The sequence below is a fragment of the Nicotiana tomentosiformis genome, chromosome 12 (assembly GCF_000390325.3).
Source record: "Nicotiana tomentosiformis chromosome 12, ASM39032v3, whole genome shotgun sequence".
Taxonomy (NCBI): Eukaryota; Viridiplantae; Streptophyta; class Magnoliopsida; order Solanales; family Solanaceae; genus Nicotiana; species Nicotiana tomentosiformis.
The window spans coordinates 29,831,405-29,856,348 of NC_090823.1; the positions used below are offsets into that span (position 1 = coordinate 29,831,405).

Below are 24,944 nucleotides of genomic sequence, written 5' to 3' on the forward strand. Positions count from 1 at the left end.
TTGTGTGTGTAGGTGGGGTGTGAAAATATAAATTGTTTCTTTTACATTAATTTAGTGATTAAGGCCAGTTGGGTCGTGCGCCAAATATGGCGAAAAATAAAATCTGATGAGTAATGTATTGCACCGTCACATCCGAAGGTTTTGACCTTTTTATTTATTTTTTATTTTTTGGGGAGGAAAGCAAACTATATAAACTGAGTTTAAAGTCAGTGGTTTCAAGCATTAGCATATACTACAAAACTAAAGTGAGTTAGAAAAAAACAGTGAGAAGAGAGCTATCAGATGGTTGAGACCAGCAGGAATGGTTTATACTTTTGAAACTTTGCAAAAGAATGGATGTTGTCATATATCGATGAAAACATGTAAATTTTCCTACCTAACTTTGGAGATGGAGAAAGAGGACAATAGATTTTCAATGGAAGAATGGAATAAGTTGCCAAGAGTTTTTACATTTGGGTTTTATACATAGAGAAGTTTGACGATATAGCCACTCTATAAAATGGAAGTTATGTCAGCAGCTTTAGGGGAGAGGCCTATCTTAACTGTTTTATAATAAAATGTAACTTATGTAAGCTGATTCTGATGGAATTTTCCCCTTGAATGAGTTAATTACTTCAATATTTATGCTTGAAGATCGAGCCTGAGCCGCTATGGATTTAAACTTTTAGCTTATAGAATGATAGGAATGTCAGCTATGTTTCTGCTGCACTACCTCAGATTGGAAATGTAAAGAGCGTTCAATTTACGTTCCCTGTTTCTCTTTTACTCTGTCAACCCAAGTATTACAAATCTTTCTAACAATTCTATATATTATCGCCTTTTGTTCTGTGTTAGATAGAACCTTATTTTTCTTACCTATTATTTGTTACTACTTATTATTAGAATGCACTTAATAGAGAAGCATGATCAGTGAGACACTGAATTCATATAGCCGATCTTGATATTGAGGCATAGTTGTTTTTGTTGTTAACTTAAGATGAGCTTTTCCATAAACGCTACTGGTGCTTTAATAAAAAATCCTTTATTGTGCATGAATATTATATCTATCCTCCAAGTTTAAATTTATTTATGGATGATAACCAATGTATTAGAATCTTGGTTTGACTTTTTAAACTGATTCCAAGAACTTAATAGGAGCATTTCTATGAAAAAGTACTTTTTATTCATAGTAATTTGATCTAGAACCATAGCCTTTTCTTGACTTATAAAAAGACGAATAAAAGTGAGTTCTTTAATGTATATTATTCATAATTAATTGTAAACTAAGTGAGTTCTTTAAGGTATACTATTCAAGATTAATTGTAAACTAACTTGAAACAAATAAATTGTTATAAGTCTATTCATTTGTTTGTGTGTATTTGTGTACTAGATAGAACGTGAACATCGTAGATGGATGTACGATATGAATCATCCTAATCGTTGTGGATTAAAGGAAGAATTTTCGATGCAAATGGTTTGATCCCACACCAAATAGAGGTAGAAAGGTACACCCACAATACAAAATAATAGAAGTTAAGCACTCGAAGGAGTATGAAACCTATGATCCATTTGTTATAGCACAAAATGTGAAGCAAGTGTATTGCGCTCCTTATCCGTTGACGTGTAAAAATAAGAATGAATGGTGGGTAGTTATTAAAACTAAGCCAGTTGGAAGAGTGGAAGTCGAGGATTCACTAGTTGTAGCATACCAAAATAATATATCAATTGTTCAACAAATTGTGGATAATGAATTAGAATATGAGCTGCATAGTGAAGGCATATACGAAGAAGTTGATCTGTCAGTTGAACAAAATTATAAAATTGGGATATATATGGCCAATGCGGAGGAAGATTCAGGTGATGAAAATGAATTCATTGAGGACGAAGAATTTTCTGATGAAAATGAAATAAGCGAGGAGGAAGAAACTGATAATGAAAATATAATAAGCGATGATGATGGAATGTATGATGAAAATGAAACAAGCGAGGATGATAATTGATATGTTTGTTTTTTCTAACTTATGTAGTAATTATGCTTTTAAATTTGTTGCTAAGAGAATTAACATGCTATTTTTTTTTTCTTATGCTTGTATTATTTCGATGGATGCTGAAGGTAAATCAAAGAAGAAGAAACAAGTTTTACGTAACTTAGGTCGTCTCCCTACCTCTCCACCACCTGCACCTTCTGGTCCGCATGTGCCTCCACTTACATGCCCGTCTTCAGTTCCACCTCCCTTATACTCTATACCACACCTAGGGTATACTGCTCCATCCTCTGCCCCTTACTATCATCATATATCTTCCCAAGACATAAAAGGGACGTTTTCATCTAGACCTGCTTGCCCATCTATGCCTACACCTAGACCTGCCATACCCCTATCATCTACTCCAGTCATTCCATCCCATGGCATTCAATCGTCATCGTCTCCCGTTATTCCTTCATCATCTTCCCCCGTCATCCCCTCTTATTCTACTCCTAGCATGCCCACATCTTCTATTCGGCCTGCAAAGCACTCTTTCATGCCTTCATCTGAATCTATACATGTTCAGGATCCTCCAAATATTGGAATAGATAGCCCTCCGACCTTCCATGCATTGATAGTGATTCAGTTACACAGCCTCCTATACATGCTTAGGATCCTCCAAATATTGGAAGGTTAGATGATCTCGGGAGGTTGATTATCATTCCCGATGGAGATGGGTAAGTATTATTTGTTTATTTTCTAATTAATTATAAATCTAGTTTCTAACATGTTTAATTTAATGCAGGTTTCATCCTTGTACTCACGCTACAAAAGCTGTGGTTGAATTAATGTGTTTATTTTATCATGGACCTTGAAGGTTTTGGTCAGATGTTCCATGGAACATTAGGGACAGGATGTTTGATGAATTTAGGGTAAAATAAATTATTTCATTTTTTAATTCATATTTAACTAATCTAACAAATTAATTATTTGCAGATGAAGTGTGCTTGGCCAGTTGAACGTGAGGCTGAGGTACGAGGCATCCTTTTTAAGAAATGCGCTGATAGGTTGACTGATATGCTTTGAGAAGCTCGAGATAACAAAGAGATGCCAGGTTGGATTAGTGAGGATATATGGACTAAACTAACTGAGTATTGGACCTCCGTGGAATTTAAAAAGAAAAGTGAATTGGCAAAGGCAGCCCGTTTGTCTGACAAAGATGGCTCCTTGCACACGGGAGGTTCAATAAGTATGGGGGCTCATCGAAGAAGATTAGTATGTGTTTATTATACTAGTCTAGTCCTGTGTTTATATAATTAAGTTACTTATAAGGTAATTACTATAAGTAAATCTATGAAACAAACACTAATTGGTAGTTGGCCATCTAAAATGAAACAAGAACTTCATTACATGCATAACATATGAAATGCAAACACAATTTTTTTTAATGATAGCATGATAAGGATAAGAAAGAAGACAACCAAGAAACTGGTAATCGTGACGTCTTAAAACCTAATTCAACCTAGGTAAGGAAAAAAGAACTTTTATAAGTACGTTGTTAGCATCCCCTTCCTTATACATCCGCTGTCTACTGGGTGAACTCATACCAATACTTTCTTCCCTCTAATTACTGTTAAATAGTTTTTCATAATCAATGTAGACAAAGCATGAAATAAAGTCAAACCCCAAGTTTTAAATAATCAGTAAAACAAAGAAATTGCATCTTCAACTAATTGGTAAGTTGTTAAAATTTCAGTATAATTTTGAAGTTTCATAGACATAGCACTTTAATTTGAGAACAGTTAACTTATCTTTTTGAAGTTTCATGGACATAGCACTTTAATTTTACTTTTTTCATGTGTTATTTAACAGGAAAAGTCTTTAAAAAGACCAGCTACTCAAGATGAGGTATTTGAGTATACACATATGAAGAAGCTAAAGAATGGAACAAAGACAACTTGGATCGACCCACGAGCCGATACAACCTATGTAAGATTTCAAGTTACTTTTTAATATTTTTTATTAATTAAATTTGTTCATATAATAGTTGTAACTTTTTTGCAAAATACTTTCAAATAATCCTTGAAGGAGTTCATTCAAAGCCAACCAACTGATGATCAAGGAAAGCCAATCCAACCATCTAGGAGAATTTTATGGACTTGTGGATTAAGGCGGCTGGTGGCGTACATAAGGAAAGAGTTTACGGCCTTGGATCAGAGTTTAGTTCTAGTCGTCGGTCTTTTGGATCTGGTGGTTCTTCTTCCTCAAGGTCCTCAATTAATCAGGATGAGTTTGAGCTATTGAATAGAAGAATAGCAGAGATCATTGAGTTGTATGCACAGGAAAGGAGTGCGCGAGAAGAGGAGGCAAAGCGAAGGGAGGAAGAAGATAGGCGGAGGGAGGAAGAAATGAGGCAAAATGATGCTGCATTTGCACGTGTTACTGGTGACGTTGAAAGCCTCAAGACCCAACTAAACTCCCTCTTAGCATCTGGTGTATTTCCTCTACCACGTTCTCCATCGCGCTCTAACAAGACTAAGGAGTAGTTTCTTTTATTAATCTGATTTTGGGTGGGACTATGATGTTGGATATTATATATCAATTGGATAAGATTGAATGCTGAATTTCTTATTTGAATGTTTAGTTGCATTATTGGTTTCTAGTATTTTCAGTTTTGGTTGGTTGTTAATTAATGAAATGGATCGGAAGATGCTGATTTTTATGTGTGAATATTTAATTGTATTTAGGTTGTTGGTGGTTGTATTTTTTGTTTGGCAGGTGGTGCATTATAAAAAGCAGCATTGTGCACAAAAATAATTTTCAGATTTCCCACGGAATTCCCACTAAATCCATGGGAAGGTTCGTCACTTAGTTACAAAACTTGCATATTTCCCACTGATATCGGTGAAAAAGTTCATACTTATTTTAGGAATTTGCATTTATCCCACTGATATCGGTAGGAAAGTTCATACTATTATTTTTAGAATTTACATATTTCATACGGATATCGGTGGGAAAGTTCATACTTTATTTTTCAGAACTTGCATATTTTCCATAGTTATCAGTGGGAAAGTTCATACTTTATTTCCAGATCCCCATGTATTTTTTTCATCACTTCCCTGGCTAATGTATTAAAATTAATAAAAATTACTAATAATATTTTCCACTGATTGTTGGTGGGAAACTTCATTATTTTTCCTATTAAATCTTCTCTGGAAAAACCGTGGGAAATTTCTCACCTCTTCCCTGGGAAGATATTTTCGACCAAGCGATTTTTGCACCAGTTTCCCACTGATTTAGCCATGGGAAAACCATATGTTTCTAGTAGTGGATCTACAAAACGGGTCTCGTATTGAGTAATAGTTATACTGCCTTGCTGGAGATGCTCAAATTGCCTACGATAATCCTCCATCAATGTGATAGGGAGGAACTTCTCTAGAAATAGCCGTGAGAATTGCTCCCAAGTCGGTGTAGGCGATCCAGCTGGTCTGGTCAACATAAAATCTCTCCATCACCTCTTGGCAGAACCCGTCATCTGAAATACAACAAAATCGAACCCATTGGTCTCAACTATACCCATGTTCCGCAATACCTTATGGCAGCAGTCAAGATAATCATGTGGGTCCTCAGAAGATCTACCACTGAAGTGAACTGGAAAGAACTTAGTAAACTTATCCAGTCTCAATAAGGCCTCAGAAGACATGGCGGGCCTATCACCGGCCTGCGCCGCAATAACTGGCTGAACTACCCTAACTGGCGGGACTGCTGGAGCCTGATTCTGGGGAGCCATCTGCTCCGGAGCAGGAGTAGTGGGAGTTTGTGCTCTTCCCCCAGCCTGTGAGATGGCTGGTGCCACTGGAAATGTACCATTCTGGGCCACGCCCTCCATAAGACTTACCAAACGGGCTAGAGCGTCCTGAAGCACTGGAGTAGCTATAAATCCCTCCGGAACCTGAACTGGTCGAACCGGTACAGTGTGAACTGGAACCTCCTCCTGAAGATCCACCTGAGGTTCTACAACATGTATTATTGCTCGAGCTCTATACTGAGTTCTATCTTTGCCTCTGCCTCGGCCCCTAGCACGACTTCGGCCTCGACATCTATCCCTAGTCATAGTTGCCACCGGGGGCTCTGGTCCTTGTCAGTCGGTAGATGTATTACGTGTTCTCACCATCTATGAGAGAATAAAAATAGAATGGTTCAATCATCGGTTATAGAATAGAATCGCACGATAGAATAAGAAAGAAGTGATATTGTTCCTAAACTTCATAGCCTCTGAAAGATAAGTACAGACGTCTCTGTACCGATCCTTCAGACTCTACTAAGCTTGCTCGTGACTCGTGAGACCTAAGTAACCTAGTGCTCTGATACCAACTTGTCACGACCCGAAATTTCCACCTTCGGAACCGTGATGACGCCTAACATTTCACTTGCTAGGCAAGCCAACATTAGAAAAATCTTAACCATTTTTAAACAAATCAATTTAAGCGGAAGTCAATTACTGAAATAAAGTGCGAAAGACCACAACAACCGAATCATCAAAATACATCCCCGAATCTGGTGTCACAAGTGCACGAGCTACTAGAATAATACAAAAAAAAGGTCTGAATAAAATTTAAGCTGTTTCAAAGATAATACATAGCTAAGATAAGATAGAAGGGGACTTCAAAACTGCGGACGTTGTGCAGTTATACCTCAAGTCTCCTCTGAGTAGCTGGATCCGAGCAAGTCTATGGTACTCCACTGGGACCAAGTCTAAAATCTGCACAAGAAGTGCAGAGTGTAGTATGAGTACAACCGACCCCATGTACTCCGTAAGTGTCGAGTCTAACCTCGACGAAGTAGTGACGAGGCTATGACAAGACACGTACGTAAATAACCTGTACAAGTATGTACACATACGAAGCAATAATAGCACAATAAATAATAATTTATAAAGGGAACATGCGAATGGGGATGATATAGTAATTTCAGCAGGAGAAGTGTCACGTAGCAGCCAATTAATTTATCAACAATAAAATGAGCAGTTGATAATATAAAAATGGCACGGAACCACCCTTCGTGCTTTTACTCTCATTCTCCCATAAATTTATAAATAAATAATAAGATTGGCACGGCATCACCCTTCGTACTTTAACTCTCTTTTGGCACGGCATCACCCTTCGTGCTTTTACACTCTTTCTTACCATGAAAATAATAATATAAATTCTCAAGAGTATTAAAATGCGGGGATATATATACTTATCAATCAATTCAGTACCAAAATACCGACCTCACCTTCCAAAATATTCAACAATAGTTTCATGAAAAAAGATCAAATAAATAATAATAATAATAATAATAATAATAATAATAATAATAATAATAATAATAATAATAATAATAATAATAATAAATTAAGCAGGAATATCCTAATTAAATAGGCAATTATTCAAAATAAACAAATTCTACCCGCATGCTTTGACTCAACCACAACACATAAGTACTCATCACCTCATATATACATTATACCCGCATATTAAATCACGTAGCAAATAGACAAATAAGTCATACTCCCTCAAGTCAAGGTTAACCACGACACTTACCTCGCTTTGCAACCAACTCAAGATTCCACTAAACTTTGCCTCACGAATTCGTGTCTGAAAGCTTCAAATATAGTCACAAACAATTCAATATACTCAACACGAATCGTAGGAATTAATTCCATATGAATTTATAAATTTTCTGGATTAAAATCCAAAATTTATTTTAAAAATCTATAGTGGGATCCACGTCTTGAATCCCGAAAAAACTCACAAAATCAGAACACCCGTTCCGAGATAAGTCCAACCATATACAAATTATCAAATTCCGATGTCAAATGGACCTTCAAATCCTAAATTTTCGTTTTTGGAAAGTTTTACAAAAATTCCAATTTCTTCCATCTAAATCCGAAATATACAATGAATATAGACACTGACTTATGAAATATAATCACTTTCGGGTATAGAACACTTACCCAAGTCGAAATCGTGAAAAACTCCTTTGAAATCGCCCAAATCCGAGACTCAAAACTCAAAAATGAGTAAAAATGGCTAACTCTCGATTTTATGGGTTCTGTCTAGGCTTTTTCGCATCTGCGAGTTCACATTTGCAAGAAAAATTTCGCATTTGCGAATTGAGGCTGCCAGGCGAAATTCCGCATATGCGGACTTCAATGTCGCACCTGCGACATCGCAGAAGCGACCAAACGACCGCAAAAGCGGTCTCTTTCGCAGAAGCGCTTGGGCCTTCGCAGAAGTGGTCGCGCATCTGCGCCTCATTTCTCCGCAGAAGCGAAGGAGCTGGCCGGTGCCCAGGTCGCAGAAGCGACCAGCTTATCGCAGAAGCCACCAGCTTCGCGCAGAAGTGGTTGCGCATCTGCGGCTCCTTCTTCGCAGGTGCGAAACACCAAAACCAGACCTGCATATTTTTACAAAAATAATTTGAAACACGTCCGAAACTCACCCAAGCCACTCAGGACCTCGTCCAATTATACCAACTAGTCCCGTAACATAATACGGACTTACTCGGGGTCTCAATTCACATCAAATAATATCGAAATTACAATTCACACCTCGATTCGAACTTTTGAGTTTTAAACTTTTTAATTTACAAAACTCGTGCCGAAACGTATTAAACGAATCCGGATGACTTCAAATTTTGCTCACAAGTCATAAACGACATAACAGAGCTATTCAAATTTTCAGAATCAGGTTCCGACCCTGATATCAATAAAGTTAAATTCGTGGTCAAACTTTGAAATTTATAAGCTTTCAAACTTTCAATTTTCAACAAATGGCGATAACTCAAGTTAGGGACCTCCAAATTAAATTTCGGGCATACGCCTAAGTCCCAAATCACGATACGGGCCTACCGGAACTGTTAAAATACTGATCCGGGTCTATTTTCTCAAAACGTTAACTGAAGTCAACTCAAATGATTTTGAAGCACTATTTCACATTTTGATCAATTTTTCACATAAAACTTTTCGGAAAAATTTACGGAAAAATTTCACATAAACAATAGATGCCTACAATTTGTTTTTTCCTTTTTCCGCTACTTTATTTTTCGGGTAACTCTAGTGTATTTTCTTATGAAAAGATCAAATAGAAAGAAGCAATTTGATGTAACAAGCCCGGGGGGGAGGGGGGGAATATAAAGCAAAAAAGGATAAAACAAACATATATTTGCAAAATATTGCCCAATCCATCCATAGTATTTGTATGGAACAAAAATTACGCATTCCCCCAAAATAAGTAAGAGATTGCTATATGAATCCTTACTTATCATATTTCAAATTTAAATTCATCTCAAGCCAATATTCATCATATTTGTATGAAAGTACTAATTTACATATCTAGAGCATGCCATCAGGCGAGTCTTCGAGCCGCGAGTCTATATTAGTCGGGCCTAGAGAACCCAAAAGTAATGACATGAAAAAAAGGTTTAACCACACTAGAAGAAGGAAAAAAATGAAAGAAAAAAGAAATAAAAGATCATCAAATATTATTAGTAATATAATTGTTAGTAGCTAGTGATGATATGGAGAAGTTGCTTGAATTCTATTCTTTCTCTTTTGCAGAAATCCTTGCAAAGATCTCTTCATGGAAAGACCAGTTTGAGTTTGTAACAATGGTGATGATGCCTCTGAAATTGGTGATGAAGTCTTTGTATTCTCCTCCATTTCTCTACTTGCGAGATATATTATTGCTTTCGCCTGCATTTTCATTAAGGAAAATAAATTAATTAGGAATTATTAAAAAAATTACTAATATGTTAGAAAGAAAATTAAAGGGAAATTACAATTTTCAGAGCCGTGAAAGGAACTTAATTTGTATACGCCAATAGTATGTAAAGAGTTTTTTAACTATCAACTTATTTTAACCTATATCGTTACAAAAGACCCGCCTTTAGATTACAAATTATAGAAGAAAGTGATTTTTGTGTATGGTCACAATCTCTTTCTGATCAAAATTCTCTTTGATCCTATAGGTTTTAAGGAAATAATAAAAAATGAATCTTCCTTAACCAAAATCAATCTATTTTTTGAATTCTTGACCACCTACCTCCCCCAAAAGAGGAAATTTAAGGGCACCGTGGCTTTCGTTTCTTGGGTCGAATTATTCAATTTTATGAGAATTTCCATGAAACTTCAGTTCAATTCGTTATCAAATTTCTCTGTACCACCTTCCACGGTTGTGACATGAAGTAGCATCATTAATAAATACGAGAAGACAAATTTGTATACACATTGCATTTCAGCCGACACGGCATATATATGATTAATGTTTTCGTAGTACATAATCTGTTTTATTATGATGTTCCATATTCAAATAGCGGAGATTCACAAAGAAGTATTGCGCTATTTACCAGTGAGTGGTATTATTGGACTGATCTTTTGGTGGAGATGTTCTTTATTTTAGATAATGAAAGCAATCCATTATTACCCACCCAAAGAAATACGACCTCTCTCACATATATGGTTATGCCGGAAAGGTATGGACTTTTTATAATATTATATTAATTTTGATTTTTATGAACAGTTACTATTTACTAATACTCTAATAGTTACCTCTTCCATGATCAAATACTAAATAATATTAGAATTCTAGTATCTTGGAAGTTAAACTCCACTCAAATTCATAATATAAAGCTTTGTTCAGGAAACAAAAACACAGAAATTAAAAAGAGAAAAATCTGCAGATATACAAACCTGAAGCTCTGTAGCATCAGAAACCACAACTTTCCCATTGTAAAATATTGTTAGCTGTTGCTTCTCTTCTGTGCTCTGGTTATTCCTCCTATAAAAGGAAAGAGAAAAGTGAATATTCAATACTTACGGACTAATCCATAAAGATTGGCATTTTTTATATGCTATAATTATTCCATATATGCTATAATTATTCCATATATGCATTTGTATTTTCTATTATATGATCAGTGATATTAGAGAAAAGGGGAAATATTTGAACTTTTCAGAACTCCAAACATAAATAGATAGAAAGAGAAAGAGAGAGAGAGAGAGAGAGAGAGAGAGAGAGAGAGAGAGAGAGAGACTCACATGGAGAAGTAAGGGGTCGTAGTGCAATCTTTAGGAGAAAAAGAAACACAAGGAGGGACAAGCCTTAGTTCCAAGTTACAGTTTCTTCTCATCTTTATTCAACTTCAGCCACAGATACTACTACAGATCAAAAGTTGGTAAAGAATGGAGCTCTGAAGTAGGTTCAATGAAAAGAATATACTATATTAATTAATGAGTCAAGAACGGAAGTTGGAAACAAGTTAAAGGATATATATATAGGAGAGAATGAAGAAGAAGAAAGGGACTTTGAATATGTACACTACTTTAAATGGTACTACGTAGTATTTTAGATGGTGGAGTTGGGTGTGGGGGTCAAGGACTGGATTTAATATAGGAGTAGTTGATAAAATAGACGCTTCAAACACGAATCTCACACTTCCATAAATAAATAGAAAAGGTGTAAAAGAATATTTACAGAAAAATGGGCTTCCCTCACACACAAACAGCTGTTAATTACACGTGATACATGAGGTTTTTTCATATTTATTTCACTCCTATACATAATACAACGCCAACTTCATTCTGCGGTTTATGCGCTAATTTTGCGTCTTTATTATAGTGTTCCATGCACGTTTATCAGTCGGCCCGCAAGCTTTCCTTATTCTCCGTTTTAATTTATTTTGACAAAAAATGACTTTTAAAATTTTATGGTCGTAAAAGTTTTAAGGATGGAAGTTTTGTAGGATCACAATATTTAGTTGGTTATAAAATCTTCTTATTAAGAGTAAAATTAATAAAATAAAAAGTTCACAATTAAATTATTTTTAAATATAAAAATATATCATTCTTTTACAACGTACTAATAAGAAAAGTGTGTCAAATAAATTGAATAATATGAAGTATTTATTAATACTCTCTCTATACCCTTTTATGTGGTGCAGATTGAATAGGCACGAAGTTTAAAAGAAAATATATTTTTAAATATTTGTGATCTAAAAAAAGCGATAATATTTATATGGCTATAAATTATTATACTCTCTTTCTTAGTTTCACGCTGGACTAAGAATAAATTAAAAAAATTAAAAAAATATTATTTTTAAATATAAAAAGGTATCAAATTAATTTTTGTAAAGATAAACCATAAAAGAACACGCATTACATTAATTGAGATAAAAGAAATATTTTCAAATTTATATTCGCTAAAGTTCTTTTAGAAAGAACAAAAGGTTGGAACGTATTCGACATGCTCAATTTGAAAGTATATAATATATGGATTTCTTCGAGATTTGCGAAATCATTCTTCTGCTTTTCTAAGTGCCCTTTAACTAGAACTAGAATGGACACAGCCACTTTTTGGTTCACGTGAGAATATATATATATATATATATATATCTTTTTGGTTGGATTTTAGTTATTAAAATCACAAACCGAAAACCGAATTAATCGAACCGAAATTCTACAAAACCAAACTGAACCGACCAATGCCCACCCCTAATAGCATGGTTATAAAAAGTTCTTTGATCTGGACAGTAGAAAAGATGAAAACGTGAAATTAAAATGTTGAATTTTTTTTGCATATTTGCAACAAAAAATTGGAGAACTCTAGAAATCATATATATTGCAAGTTGAATCATATATGATTGTGGAAATTTTTTATCTCATATAAATATACACTCCATTTTATTTTATTTTAAATATAATTACGCCTTGTGGTGGCGTTACCCTTCCTTTAATCACCAAAATTATACAATAGAGAGGTGGAATGTCAACTACCCTTACCTCTCAATTCCTGCAATTATTTGCGCACACAAAATATCTAAGCAACATATATCTCCCTCATATAAAACTTTATTTTTATTTTATGTGACAATATTTTCTTCTTAGTCTATTCTAAAAGAATAATACTTTTTATATTATTAAACAATTCAAATTTAGACTTCCTACTATAAGTTAAGGTCATGCTTGTAGCCACACAAATCTCATGAATTTTAATATCACAAGTTGTAAAAGTCATTTTTTCTTTCATAAACTGTCTCCAGTCAAGCTGTATCATACAGATATTAAAACGAAACGAGTACTTTAGATAGGTAAAATTATATCATGTCAAAATCAATACCCTCCGAAGGTGGGAGATTCTTTTCCACGACAGAGTAGATAAAAAGAAAAAAATTAACTGTTATACGACAGAGTAGATAAAAAGAAAAAAATTAACTGTTATTCCCTCTGTCATAATTTATGTGTTATACTTTACATTTTAGTCACAAAAGAATGTCATACTCACGAGATTAATTTAGCTTTAAACTTCTCATTTTCTAATGAGATTAATTATAGCGACACATATTTTTATGAGTTATTTTGGATCAAGAGTTTTAAAAGTTATCCGTTGTTTATCCTAAAAAATGGATAACAATTAAATTTATAAGTGGTTTTAAGGATACGCGGATTAATTCAATACAAATGATGAATTGCGTTAGATTAAACAGATAAAGGACGTAATAAATTGTCAAACTAATTAAAGGAAGTGATCCCGGACCTAGTAACAGCTTTAATGGAATGCCTGCCTTTGATCTCGGGCGCATATTAATGATGAATCGATGAACAAAAGTGAGAACTCTGAATAACAGAGAAAATAAGAGTATATTGCCTTGATATGCGTATTACCATATCCCTAATGAATAATCATACCCCCTTTATATAGTCGGAGAGTTTTACCATAATTACAATTTCATAAAAGGTAAAAATCTTCCGTTTTACTAATCACCGATTTTCTGCCGTTATGTGCCGAGATTCACGCCGTGACATCCGACTGGTCACGGATATCACGACCTTTTGTTAGTCGTGCTTGATTATCTGGTAATGCTCTCCGAAGTTTTTGAGATTCGAATCGAACCTGCGGGGTCGTAGCCCCGATGATTCTGAGGGCAGGTGTTTTTGCCCGAAACCCGACTCGAAGGCTCCTTGCCTCGATTTTGGTTCCTTGCAGTCACGTCTCTTGCTCTGTTTTCTTCATCAAAAATCGAGACATCCCATGGGCTCGGTTTTACTCGTATATAGATAGTCCCCTCGTTTCTTGGAGAGTAAGTTTACAAAAACGACGAGAAACGACATGTGCACTTCGATTCCTTCTTCAATACACTGTGACAGAAACGACAAAGAATCTGAAATGTCCTGTCAGTCGTTTCATTATGACTTCAAACGCATGTTAGCCATCGGCATGTCATCCCTGAAAGTGAAACGGCGCGAAGCCTCTATAAATACTCCCCTCATTCGTTCATTTTTTTACCTTTTGACCAAGCTTCTACCTTCAAGTCTTCACGATATCACTGACCTTCTCCATATTCTAATATTTTTACCTCCGTTCTTCAAGATTTCTCAGTAAATTGAAAGCTTTTACTTATTTTCTATCCAAACCAGCGCACTTGACCTTTTATCTTCCAACCTTTCTTCATATTTTTCAAGCTTTTTCAAGATAATAATGGCTAAAACTTCCAAAAATATTCCCAAAAAGTTGCTTCATCTTCTTTACAACCGACCGCCGAAGTCGAGGAGCCCACTCCCGATGTGATCGTCCTTGAGAGATCCACTTCGGGCGCGGCTACCGATGCACTGGTTGTTGAGCCTCCCTTGAAAATGTTCGTCCCCGGGGGGTGCTCGATCGCCGATGACTTTAAGGTCGAAAAGCCCTCGTCGGTGTAGGGCCGATGTGAGGCGGTATCTAGGTATATTTGCTCCATCACCGAAGACGTCCTTCCTGTGGTTCGTAAGGACTGCAGCTGGGCGGATAAGGATATAGTTGTCCCCGGGCCCGAGGACGCCATTACTACCCATGTGAAGGGGTATCTGAGTATTTATACTTTTCCCATCACATTTGGCCCGGTGGACCCGGTTATTCTGCACTTCTACAAGAGGTATAAAGTATGCCTCGGTCAGATCCACCCATCGCGGTGGAGGATCGTAATCCTTCTTCGATACTTCGTGAACAAGACTGAATCCCGTCGGTTTACCATCGATCACCTTCTCCGCCTATATAGTCCCCGAATCTTCTGAGGGGGACTGATAAAGCTCACACGTCGGGTTAGCAAAGCCCTATTCTCGAGCATCGATGAGGACCGGGATCGGGGCTGGCAGGGACGCTTTGTCCGGGTGAAGACCGCATACTTGATCCCTTCCAAGCTGATACCATTCCCCGAGAAGTGGAATGTATCACATCAGCACAACTTTCCTTAAATATCGATTTTACGTTCATCTCCTTTTACCTTACTAGTATTTGTGGTGGTCCAGCCGCTGCTCGAGTCCCAAACACCATCCCTCGGTTCAAGGAGTAGATCAAGGGCATTTGTTCGCATATGCCTTATTCCGAGCGCATATGGTGCGATCTCTTAAAGGACCGTTGGGAGGCCCGTTCTCACGGTAAGATCTCACTCCCAAATAAGTAACATTAGGCTCCCATTTTAGCATCTTATTCTCATTTCCTCTCTTTTCCTTTCGCAGGCTTGCCTAAGGCCACTGAGCTTAGGCCTTCGGTAGGGGACGAGGACCTGCCCATTGATTCCACTACTTTGGGGCAGCTCGGGGCTATAACAGGAGAGAAGAAGAAAAGGAAGGCTCTGGGTTGGCCCGTAAGCCAAAGGAAAGTTCTAGTTCCCGAGCACCCGACTCGGACTCGCTTTATCGGCTCAGGGATGAGCCCGAGTAAGATGATATTTTTGTGGCCCGTAAGCCGAACTTCCCCGAAGAGCAGGCGGCAGCCAAGGGGAAAACAACAGAGGATGATCCTCCTCAGGTTCGGGAGGCCTATATAGAGATAAGGGCTGAGACCTCTCGAGATACCGACTCAACTCCGCCCGGTGTCATAGAGATTTCGGGGTCGCCTTCATTCACTGAGTCCATGTTTGACTAAACCCGAGCAGCGAAGGGGCGATCCAACGAAGGGGCCCGTGGAGCGGACGATCCCCTTCGTTCCTTTTTCGAAGGTGTGGACTCGACCGCTATAGAAGACTTCTCCAGGTTTGGTGACTTGGAGGTGTCGAGGAAAGACCCATCTTCAGAAGTCGGCGGGTTAATCAACCAGTTCTCCGCCCCGAGCGTGGATCCCGGCCTTAAGAGGTCAATAATCATCACCGTCCCGGAGGATGCCCGGGGTCTTTCTGCCTCTGTTGGAGTAGCGAGATACCTCCGGTGCCTGGTAACAAAAGAAGACCATGCGAGAATGAATGAGGTGTATGTGTCGTGCTTGTTCAACAAAGCGCAGCAGGCGCTGAACCGGGTAAGGCATCATTACGCTCTTCCATTTTCTGACTTAGTTTTTGATATTTCTCATGTCTTCTCTCTTTTATGTTTTTGTAGGCCTCAGTACTCCATTATAAAAGTTTTATCTGGTACTGGGATGAGGTTAACCATATCGAGGCTGAGGCCAGGGAGCTTGCCGAGAAGAGTGACATATATAAGCTTCTCAGTGAGCAACACGAATGTGTCGTCAAGAGTCTCCGGGCCGAGTTGGAAGTGGCTCAGAAGGATCATGCCGACTTGGTGGAACAGGTAAAGATTTTTGAAGTTAGCAATAAAAGCTTAGCCATGGTGACTAATGACCAAACCTCGCAGGTCCAATAGAAGATTGACCGGATCGACCAGCTCCGGGCTGAAATGAACGAGGTCGAGGCCTTGGTCGATGTCTGGAAGGGAAAAGTGGACCGACTAGTTTCGGATAAGGAGACCGCCCGAGAGTAATTGTCATCAGTAGAGGTCCAACTTCGAGTGGCGAAAGAGAAAGCTGTTACACGAGCTCAACAAATCAAGGGCCTCCAAGCTCAACTGGGCTTGGCCATTGCTGAACGGGATGCCCTTAGCAAGGAGATCAAAATAATGAGATCTGAGTCGAAAATATCCAGGGCTGATGCTGAAGAGATGGTGGCCCAAAATAGGGCTGATGTTGAGGCAGCTGAGGACCATTTGAAAGTTACTGTTAAGTACGTAAAGCAATTTCCTTGAAGTAATACCCTTGAGGAGATCCATGCCCGAGGTTTCGACCTGCCGGCCAAGATCGAAGAGGCTCGAGGTAGAGGCCAAGAAGCTGGCTGAACCCGATGGTGAAGAAGGCTCTGAGGGCTCCGGTGAATCCAAAGATGGAGAAGGCCCCAATGGCTCTGGTGACGAAGCGGGTTCTGGTGGAGATCAGGCATAGGTGCCTTAGGAAGTTTTGCCTTTGTTTTTGCATTTTGTACATTTATTTTGTTGAGGCCTTTTTTATCGGCCTTTGTAAAGATATTTTGGAATATATATATATATATATATATATATAAGGTTTTTCTCTTTTGGTAATTTTCAAGTATATTACTTTTAGCATATCTTTTTACAATTGCAAATGTTTCAAATGCCTTAGCATAGAGTAAAATGTAGTAATAGGTTGTTGTTCGGAGGTCCGAACAAGATTTGTTCTCGACATAAGTTTTGTTTGAAACTTGTGGGGGATCGGTATGACCGGAAGCCTTTCCCCAAAGTGTTTGTTTAAATGTTCTTAGACTATAATTTTTCCGAGGGTAACCTTTAAAGAGGTTTGGAATTTTGAAGGACTTATGTTTTAATTACGGGCTATAGACGTATTCGAGCCATATTTTAGGAGTGGCCATAGCCTTTTCAGTTCAGGCACTGCCTAATAGGATCTGTACCTTCAGGCTTCGATAGTACAAGCCGTCTGAATTTGTCTTGGACGACAGTCCCCGAGTGGGGGTGGCCGTAGCCTTTTAAGTTCAGGCACTGCCTAATAGGTTTTGTACCTTCGATCTTCGATAGACCGAGCCGTCCGAGTTTGTCTTGGATGACAGTCCCCGAGTGGGGGCAAACTATCGGATCTGGATAGAGACAACCTTTGGGCTCGATATCCTTAAGGAACAAACTGTAATAGTCTTAAGGGACAAAATATGTATCTGCACGGTAGAAACTTTCTTTTATTCGTATGCATAATATACAAGATTGTAAGTGTGTACAAGCTCCGTGTTATGGCTTAGGTGGTCTATGTGGGCACGATTCATTTGACCGTTTGGCCCTTACAATAAATCCTATCCACCGAATACAAAGTTTCCTTCCTTGTTAAAAATCATTACCCGAGGGTGATGGCCCCCAATATTCGAGGTCAATTGTCGGGAGGGCTCAGATACTGTTGAGGTGACCATCGATTCCGATGAAAAACCGGTCTTCAATCCTAAGTTAGCACAATCCACTGTTGCCTCATTAAAAACCTTGCCAAAAAACCCATTTGGGACAAAACATGTTCAAGAAAAAAAGAGTGCAACGCGTGCTTTCAGGCCTAACAACTACATCATCCTTTGGCTGTTGCCTACAACTGTTAGTCCAATTCGCAATACATATCAAGAAAGAATGAATGGGGTCGTACCTTAACAGTAGTATCGTTTTAAGTGGGTCACATTCCAGTTATTCGGTATCCGCTCACCGTTCCATGCTTCGAGTTTGTACGAACCTTTACTGGTAATCTTTATAATTCGATATAGACCTTCATAATTCGGTCCCAACTTCCCTTCTTGGTTTCGGGTGTTCAGTGTCACCTTTCTTAACACCAAGTCCCCGATATTGAAATGCTGGAGGTTGGCCCTCCGGTTGTAATTCCTTTCTATCTGTTGTTTCTGGGAGGCCAACCGAATGAGCGCGGCCTTGCATCTCTCATCTAATAGTTCTACTCGTGCTCATGGCCTCACCGTTTGCTTCTTCGGTCGTATATCGGAACCTGAAACTCGATTTTTCTACCTCGACCGGTATTGGTGCTTCGGCATCGTAGACCAACAAAAATGGGATGGCCTCGGTACTAGACTTTGAGGTCATACGGTATCCCCACAGGACTTCGGGCAAAATTTTCTTCCATTTTCCTTTGGCATCGGTTAACCTTTTCTTAAAGGTTTGGAGTATGGTATTGTTTATAGACTCAGCCTGCCCATTCCCACTAGGGTGATAGGGTGTTGATAAGATTCTTTTGTTCTTATGGTCCTCGAAAGATTTGTTTGCCTTGCTGCCGAAGAATTGCTTCCCGTTGTCACATACGATCTCAGCCGGCATCCCGAACCGACATATTATGTGGTCCCAAATAAAATCAATAACTTCTTTTTCTCTAACTTTCTCAAAAGCCTATGCCTAAACCTATTTAGAAAAATAGTCAGTCATAAATAATATAAATTGAGCCTTACCGGGTGCCCATGGCAGGGAACCGACGATATCCATTCCCCATTTCATGAATGGCCAAGGAGACAAGACCAAATGTAATAGCTCCCCGGGCTGATGGATCATCGGTGACAAGACCAACCGTCGCATTTCCACATGAACTCTTTCGCATCTTTCTCCATGTCGATTCATTAATAGTTGGCTCTGATTATCTTACGAACCAACAATTCGGCCCCCGAATGGTTCCCGTAAGTGCCTTCGTGAACTTCCCTCAAAACATATTCGGTGTCTCCCGATCCCAGACATATGGCGAGTGGGAACGTTCTTCTGAATGTTATTTTCGGACAGGCTAAACCTGACCGCCTTCATGCGCAGAGCTCTCGATTCTTTAGGATCCGAAGGCAGCTTCCCAATTTTCAGGTAATCTATATACTTATTCCTCCAATCCCAGGTTAAGCTTGTTGAGTTTATCTCGGCATGGCCTTCTTCCACTACCGATTTCATAAGTTGTACAACCGTTCCCGAACTGAATTCGTCATCATCAACCGACTAACCCAAGTTAGCCAGAGCATCAGCTTCGCTGTTTTGATCTCGGGGTACATGTTGCAGGGTCCACTCCTTGAACCAAAGCAGTGTTACCTATAGTTTATCCAATTATCTTCGCATTCGTTCCTCTTTCACATCGAATGTCCCACTGACTTGATTCACCATAAGGAGGGAATCACATTTGGCTTCGATCACCTCGGCCCTAGGATTTTGGCCAGTTGGAGACCTGCAATCATGGCCTCATACTCGGCCTCATTGTTAGTCAATTTCATAGTCCTAATAGATTGCCTAACTATGTGACTCATGAGTGGCTTCAATACGATGGCAAGTCCGGACCCTTTTGCATTCGATGCACCATACATAAAGAGGGTCTAGATCACCAAGGTGGTCTTCGAGGTTAACAACAATTCCCTTACGACTTCGGATATTAAGGCAAGCGTGAAATCAGCCATGAAGTCTGCCAAAATTTGAGATTTGATGGCGGTTCGGGGTCAATATTAAATATCATACCCATTAATTTCCACAACCCATTTGGACAATCGTCCTGAGAGCTCCGGCTTGTGCATTATGTTCCTTAATAGGTAAGTAGTCACGACACATATGGGATGGCACTGAAAGTATGGCCTCAACTTCCTGGAGGCGCTTAGCAAAGTGAGTGCCAATTTCTCTAAGCGAGGATACCTCGCTTAGGCCTCGCCTAGAATCCTGCTAACATAATATATAGGAAATTGCGTACATTCTTCTTCCCGAACTAAGACTCCACTCACTGCTATCTCTGATACCGCTAAGTACAGGTACAAATATTCGTCTCCCTTCGAAGTATAAAGCAAAGGTGTACTTGAAAGGTACCGTTTGAGATCTTCCAAAGATTGCTGGCTCTTATTGGAGGACCTCGAAATGAACCGACCCAGGGCGACTATGTGCCTAGTTAGCCTCTGAACGACCTTGACGTTATCCATCATGATGATGTCTTCTCTGGCCTTGATCTTGTCATGATTGATCTCGATCCCCCGGTTGGACACCATGAATCCAAGGAACTTCCCCGATCTGACTCTAAATGTGCATTTCTCCGGGTTCAACTTCATATTGTATTTCTTTAGTATGTTGAAGGTTTCCTACAAATGTTCTAGATGATCCTCTGCTCTTACGGTCTTAACTAACATGTCATCAATATAAACCTCCATTGATTTTCCTATTTTCTATTCGAACATCCGATTTACTAGGCGTTGGTAAGTGGCACCAATATTTTTTAGTCTGAATGGCATTACGTTATAACAATAGGTGCCATATTAGTGATGACATAAGTCTTTTCTTGGTCGCCTGGATCCATCCGGATCTGGTTGTACCCGGAATAGGCGTCGAGAAAGCTAAGTATCTCGTGGCACCAACTCTCGACTCGGGTTCTTCGATGTCGAGTGTGCGGATATCGGGACCATCTCATCGACCGCGAACATCGTTTTTGCAATCGGTTGCTCTCCGTAAACTGTTTTGATCCCTCCCAGTGTGGGGAATTTTAATGCCTGATGTAGTGTCCAGGGTACTGCCCTCACATTGTGAATCCATGGCCTCCCTAATAAAGCATTGTATCTCATATATCCTTTAGTCACGTAGAATTTTATTTCCTAAATTGTTCCGGCAGTGTTTACCAGTAGGGTTATCTCCCCTTTAGTGGTGTCACATGCCATGTTTAACCCGTTTAAAACTCGGACTGCAGGCACAATTTGGTCTTGTAGACCCAGCTATTCCACGACCTTCTGTCTGATGATGTTGGCCGAGCTACCTAGATCAAGTAACACAGGCTTAACTCGTGAGTACATATATTACCAGTGCATCATTGAGTGGTTGCACGATGCCTTCAGCATCCCCGTTGTTGAAAGATACGGTTCCCTCCGGTACATAATCTCGAGTCCATTTTTCTCTTGTAATGGACACTTTAATGCACTTTAACATCGGCCCCTGGTGGATGTCAGCCCCACCAATGATCATGTAGATGACATGCTAAGGTTCCTCTTGCTCGATCTACTTGTTGGAGTCCCTTTTCTTGAAGTGATTTTTGGCTCGATCACTCAAATATTCTCGGAGGTGTCTGTTATCGAATAATCGGGCTACATCTTCTCTTAGTTATCGATAGTCTTCGGTTCTGTGGCTGTGAGTGCCATGATATTTACACATTAGGTTGGGGTCCCTTTGGGTAGGATCGTATTGCAATGGTCGAGGCCAAAGGATCGTATTGCAATGGTCGAGGCCACTTAGTACCTTTGATGCGTCCGATCACTGATACGATGCCGGCAACATCGACGTTGAAGTTGTACTCTGATAACCTTGGTGCTTCCTTAGACCCGACGGGTCTGTCAAAATCATTTTTTCTCATGAGTCCCCGGTTATTATGACCTAGGTCGCTTCTTCTTTCACTTCTCACAGTGTTGTGTCCAGACCTATTACCCCTTCGATCTCCATTGTATGCTTGGTACCGGTCTCTGTTTGATCTCGGTTCATGATCGATGGCCTTTTTGGATCTGTCACTAGTCCTGGCGTGATAAAGGACCCAGAAGGGGTCTCGAGCTGATTGTCTTCTACCCTAATTTTTGATTGGTACCTATTATGGACGTCGACGCAAGTTACCGCAAGGTATTCTAGCAAATTCTGCTTCAACTAATGTGAAGCCAATGAGCTTTGGGGATTGAGTCCTTGGGTGAAGGCCTGAACGACCCAATTGTCTGCAACCGGAGGCAGATCCATCCGTTTTATTTGAAACCTATATATGAATTCCCTGAGCATCTCGTTATCTTTTTGCTTTACCTTGAAAAGGTCTAATTTCCTAGTCTCGACCTTGATGGCCCGGTGTGTGCTTTTACAAAGGATCTACAAGCTTAGAAAACGAGTTAATAAAATTAGGGAGTAAGTTGTGATACCATTTCATGTCTCCTTTTGACAAGGTCTCTTCGAAACCTTTTCAGCAGAACGGACTCGATTTCATCATCTTCTAAGTCGTTCCCCTTGATGGCACATGTGTAGGAGGTCACATGTTCGTTTGGATCAGTTTTCCCATTATACTTCGGAATTTCGGTCATACAGAACTTCTTTGGGATTGGCTTCGGAGCTGCGCTCGGAGGGAAAGGCTTTTGAATAAATTTCTTGGAATCCAGGCCCTTCAGTATCAGTGGTGCTTCTAGGATTTGATCGACCTTGGAGTTATATGTCTCCATTTTTTTGTCGTTGGCTTCGATTCTCTTTTCTCCCGACTCTACCTGTTTGGTAAGTCCCTGAAGCATCTTTATTATCTCGGGGTTGGTCCTGGGTTCTGCTTCACCTGGCCTTTCTGTGGCCGGTTCATTTCTGCGAGCATTTTCCCGGGATGATTCGGGCTCAACCCTATTGGGGGTGCGACTTTGGTTCTACAACTAGGCTATTGCTACCTGATGAGCCTGTAATATTTTGAAGATCACACACAAATTGATCTCATCACCTTCGCCGTCGTGTGTACTCCGGTCTATCAACCGGGCTCCCCCGCGAATGCTATTTTTGGGGCCAGTAGGCAAGTTTGCTTTGATAACCACGTGTGAGTTAGCATCGATCGGATCAGCGACCGGGACTCCGTTGGGGTCAACAATGGGTACCCACGTTGTTGTTCTCGCCATGGTGGTCGGACTCAACATCCACGTTCAAATGAGCAGATTGGGAGTTCGATATTTTTAATTTTATCTTGAAATTAAAAACTCAAAGAACAAGTGTAAAATAGAGTGTGTTATGGAAATTTGTAACAAATTGCCACTATTATCCTTAGCCCCACGGTGAGCACCAAACTGTTTATCCTAAAAAATGGATAACAATTAAATTTATAAGTGGTTTTAAAGATACACGGATTAATTCAATACAAATGACGAACCGCGTTAGATTAAACAGATAAAGGACATAATAAATTGTCAAACCAATTAAAGGAAGTGATCCGAGACTCAATAACAACTTTAATGGACTGCTTGACTTCGATCCCGAGCTCATGTTAATGATGAACTGATGAACAAAAGTGAGAACTTTGAATATCAGAGAAAATAAAAGTATATTGCCTTGATATGCATGTTACCATATCCCTAATGAATAATCAGACCCCCTTTATATAGTAGTGGAGTTTTACCCTAAGTATAATTCCATAAAAGGTAAACATCTTTTGTTTTACTAATCACCGATTTTCTGCCGATACGTGCCGAGATTCACGCCGTGACATCCGGCTGGTCACGGATATCACGGCCCTTTGTTGGCCGTGCTTGATTATCTTGTAATGCTCTCTGAGGTTTTTGGGATTCGAATCGAACCTGGGGGTCGTAGCCCCGATGCTTCCGAGGGCAGTTGTTTTGCCCGGATCCCAACTCGAGGGCTCCTTGCCTCGATTCCGGTTCCTTGTAGTCACGTCTCTTGCTCCATTTACTTCATCAAAAACCAAGACGTCCCACGGGCTCGGTTTCACCCGTATACATTCATCTTTCTTAAACTTCATACCTAATCAAACACCACTGCAAGGAGTAATATTTTTTGTTTTCGCCATGCCTCTATGATTCTTTAGTCTTTTGAGAGTGGAGAAGGCTTAGGTTACAATAAAAGGGAATGGAAAAATATGACGAAAATTATATTCTCGGTTAAAGTACTTAAATGTATAAAATGAGCATTATGGGACACGCGTCATATCTACAACCTATTCTAACCATTTGTTTTTTTTTTCTATAAACAGAACATGCTTGAAAAATAAAAAGAATAATACATGTTAGAAAGATTCATTCTACAGGAAACAAAATATAGTCGACCACATGCAAAATTTAAAACTTTTAGAACATGACTAAAGCATAATTTGAACCATTTTTGTTCCTTTGAAGAAAGGTGCTTGAAGAAAATATTGATTGCTATACGTAACTTTAGAAATATTCATTCCATAAGAAAACATATAGTCGACCACATGAAAAGTTGAAAACATTTAGAACATGATTCTCAAGAGAAGAGAAAGACAAATTCTCTTGTCGACTTAGTATTATTACTTATAGAATGATCAAAGCTCGAAACTGATTTAAACTTGGAATATAGATCCTATTAGGTTTAGTAAACAATGAGTTTTGGGTCAACCCTATTCCAATAAATAATTATACATATATATATATATATATTGTTATGTATATAATAAGTAATAAAATACTAAAGGCAGGAGAAATTACACAAAGTATTGGAAAACCCCCTGAATAGTTGTATTACTTTAGAAAAGA

General features: G+C 39.0%; 1 protein-coding gene across 1 annotated transcript; it reads right to left on the reverse strand.

Moving 5' to 3' along the window:
• Positions 1-9,243: 9,243 nt before the first annotated feature.
• Positions 9,244-11,251, reverse strand: LOC104097733 (protein TIFY 5A-like). The gene is made up of 3 exons (XM_009604347.4): positions 11,026-11,251; positions 10,678-10,765; positions 9,244-9,681 (listed from the first exon to the last, which is right to left on the reverse strand). The coding sequence occupies exons 1-3, from the start codon at positions 11,115-11,117 to the stop codon at positions 9,496-9,498; spliced, it is 366 nt and encodes a 121-aa protein (XP_009602642.1). The 5' UTR covers positions 11,118-11,251; the 3' UTR covers positions 9,244-9,495.
• Between the last annotated feature and the right edge of the window lie 13,693 nt (positions 11,252-24,944).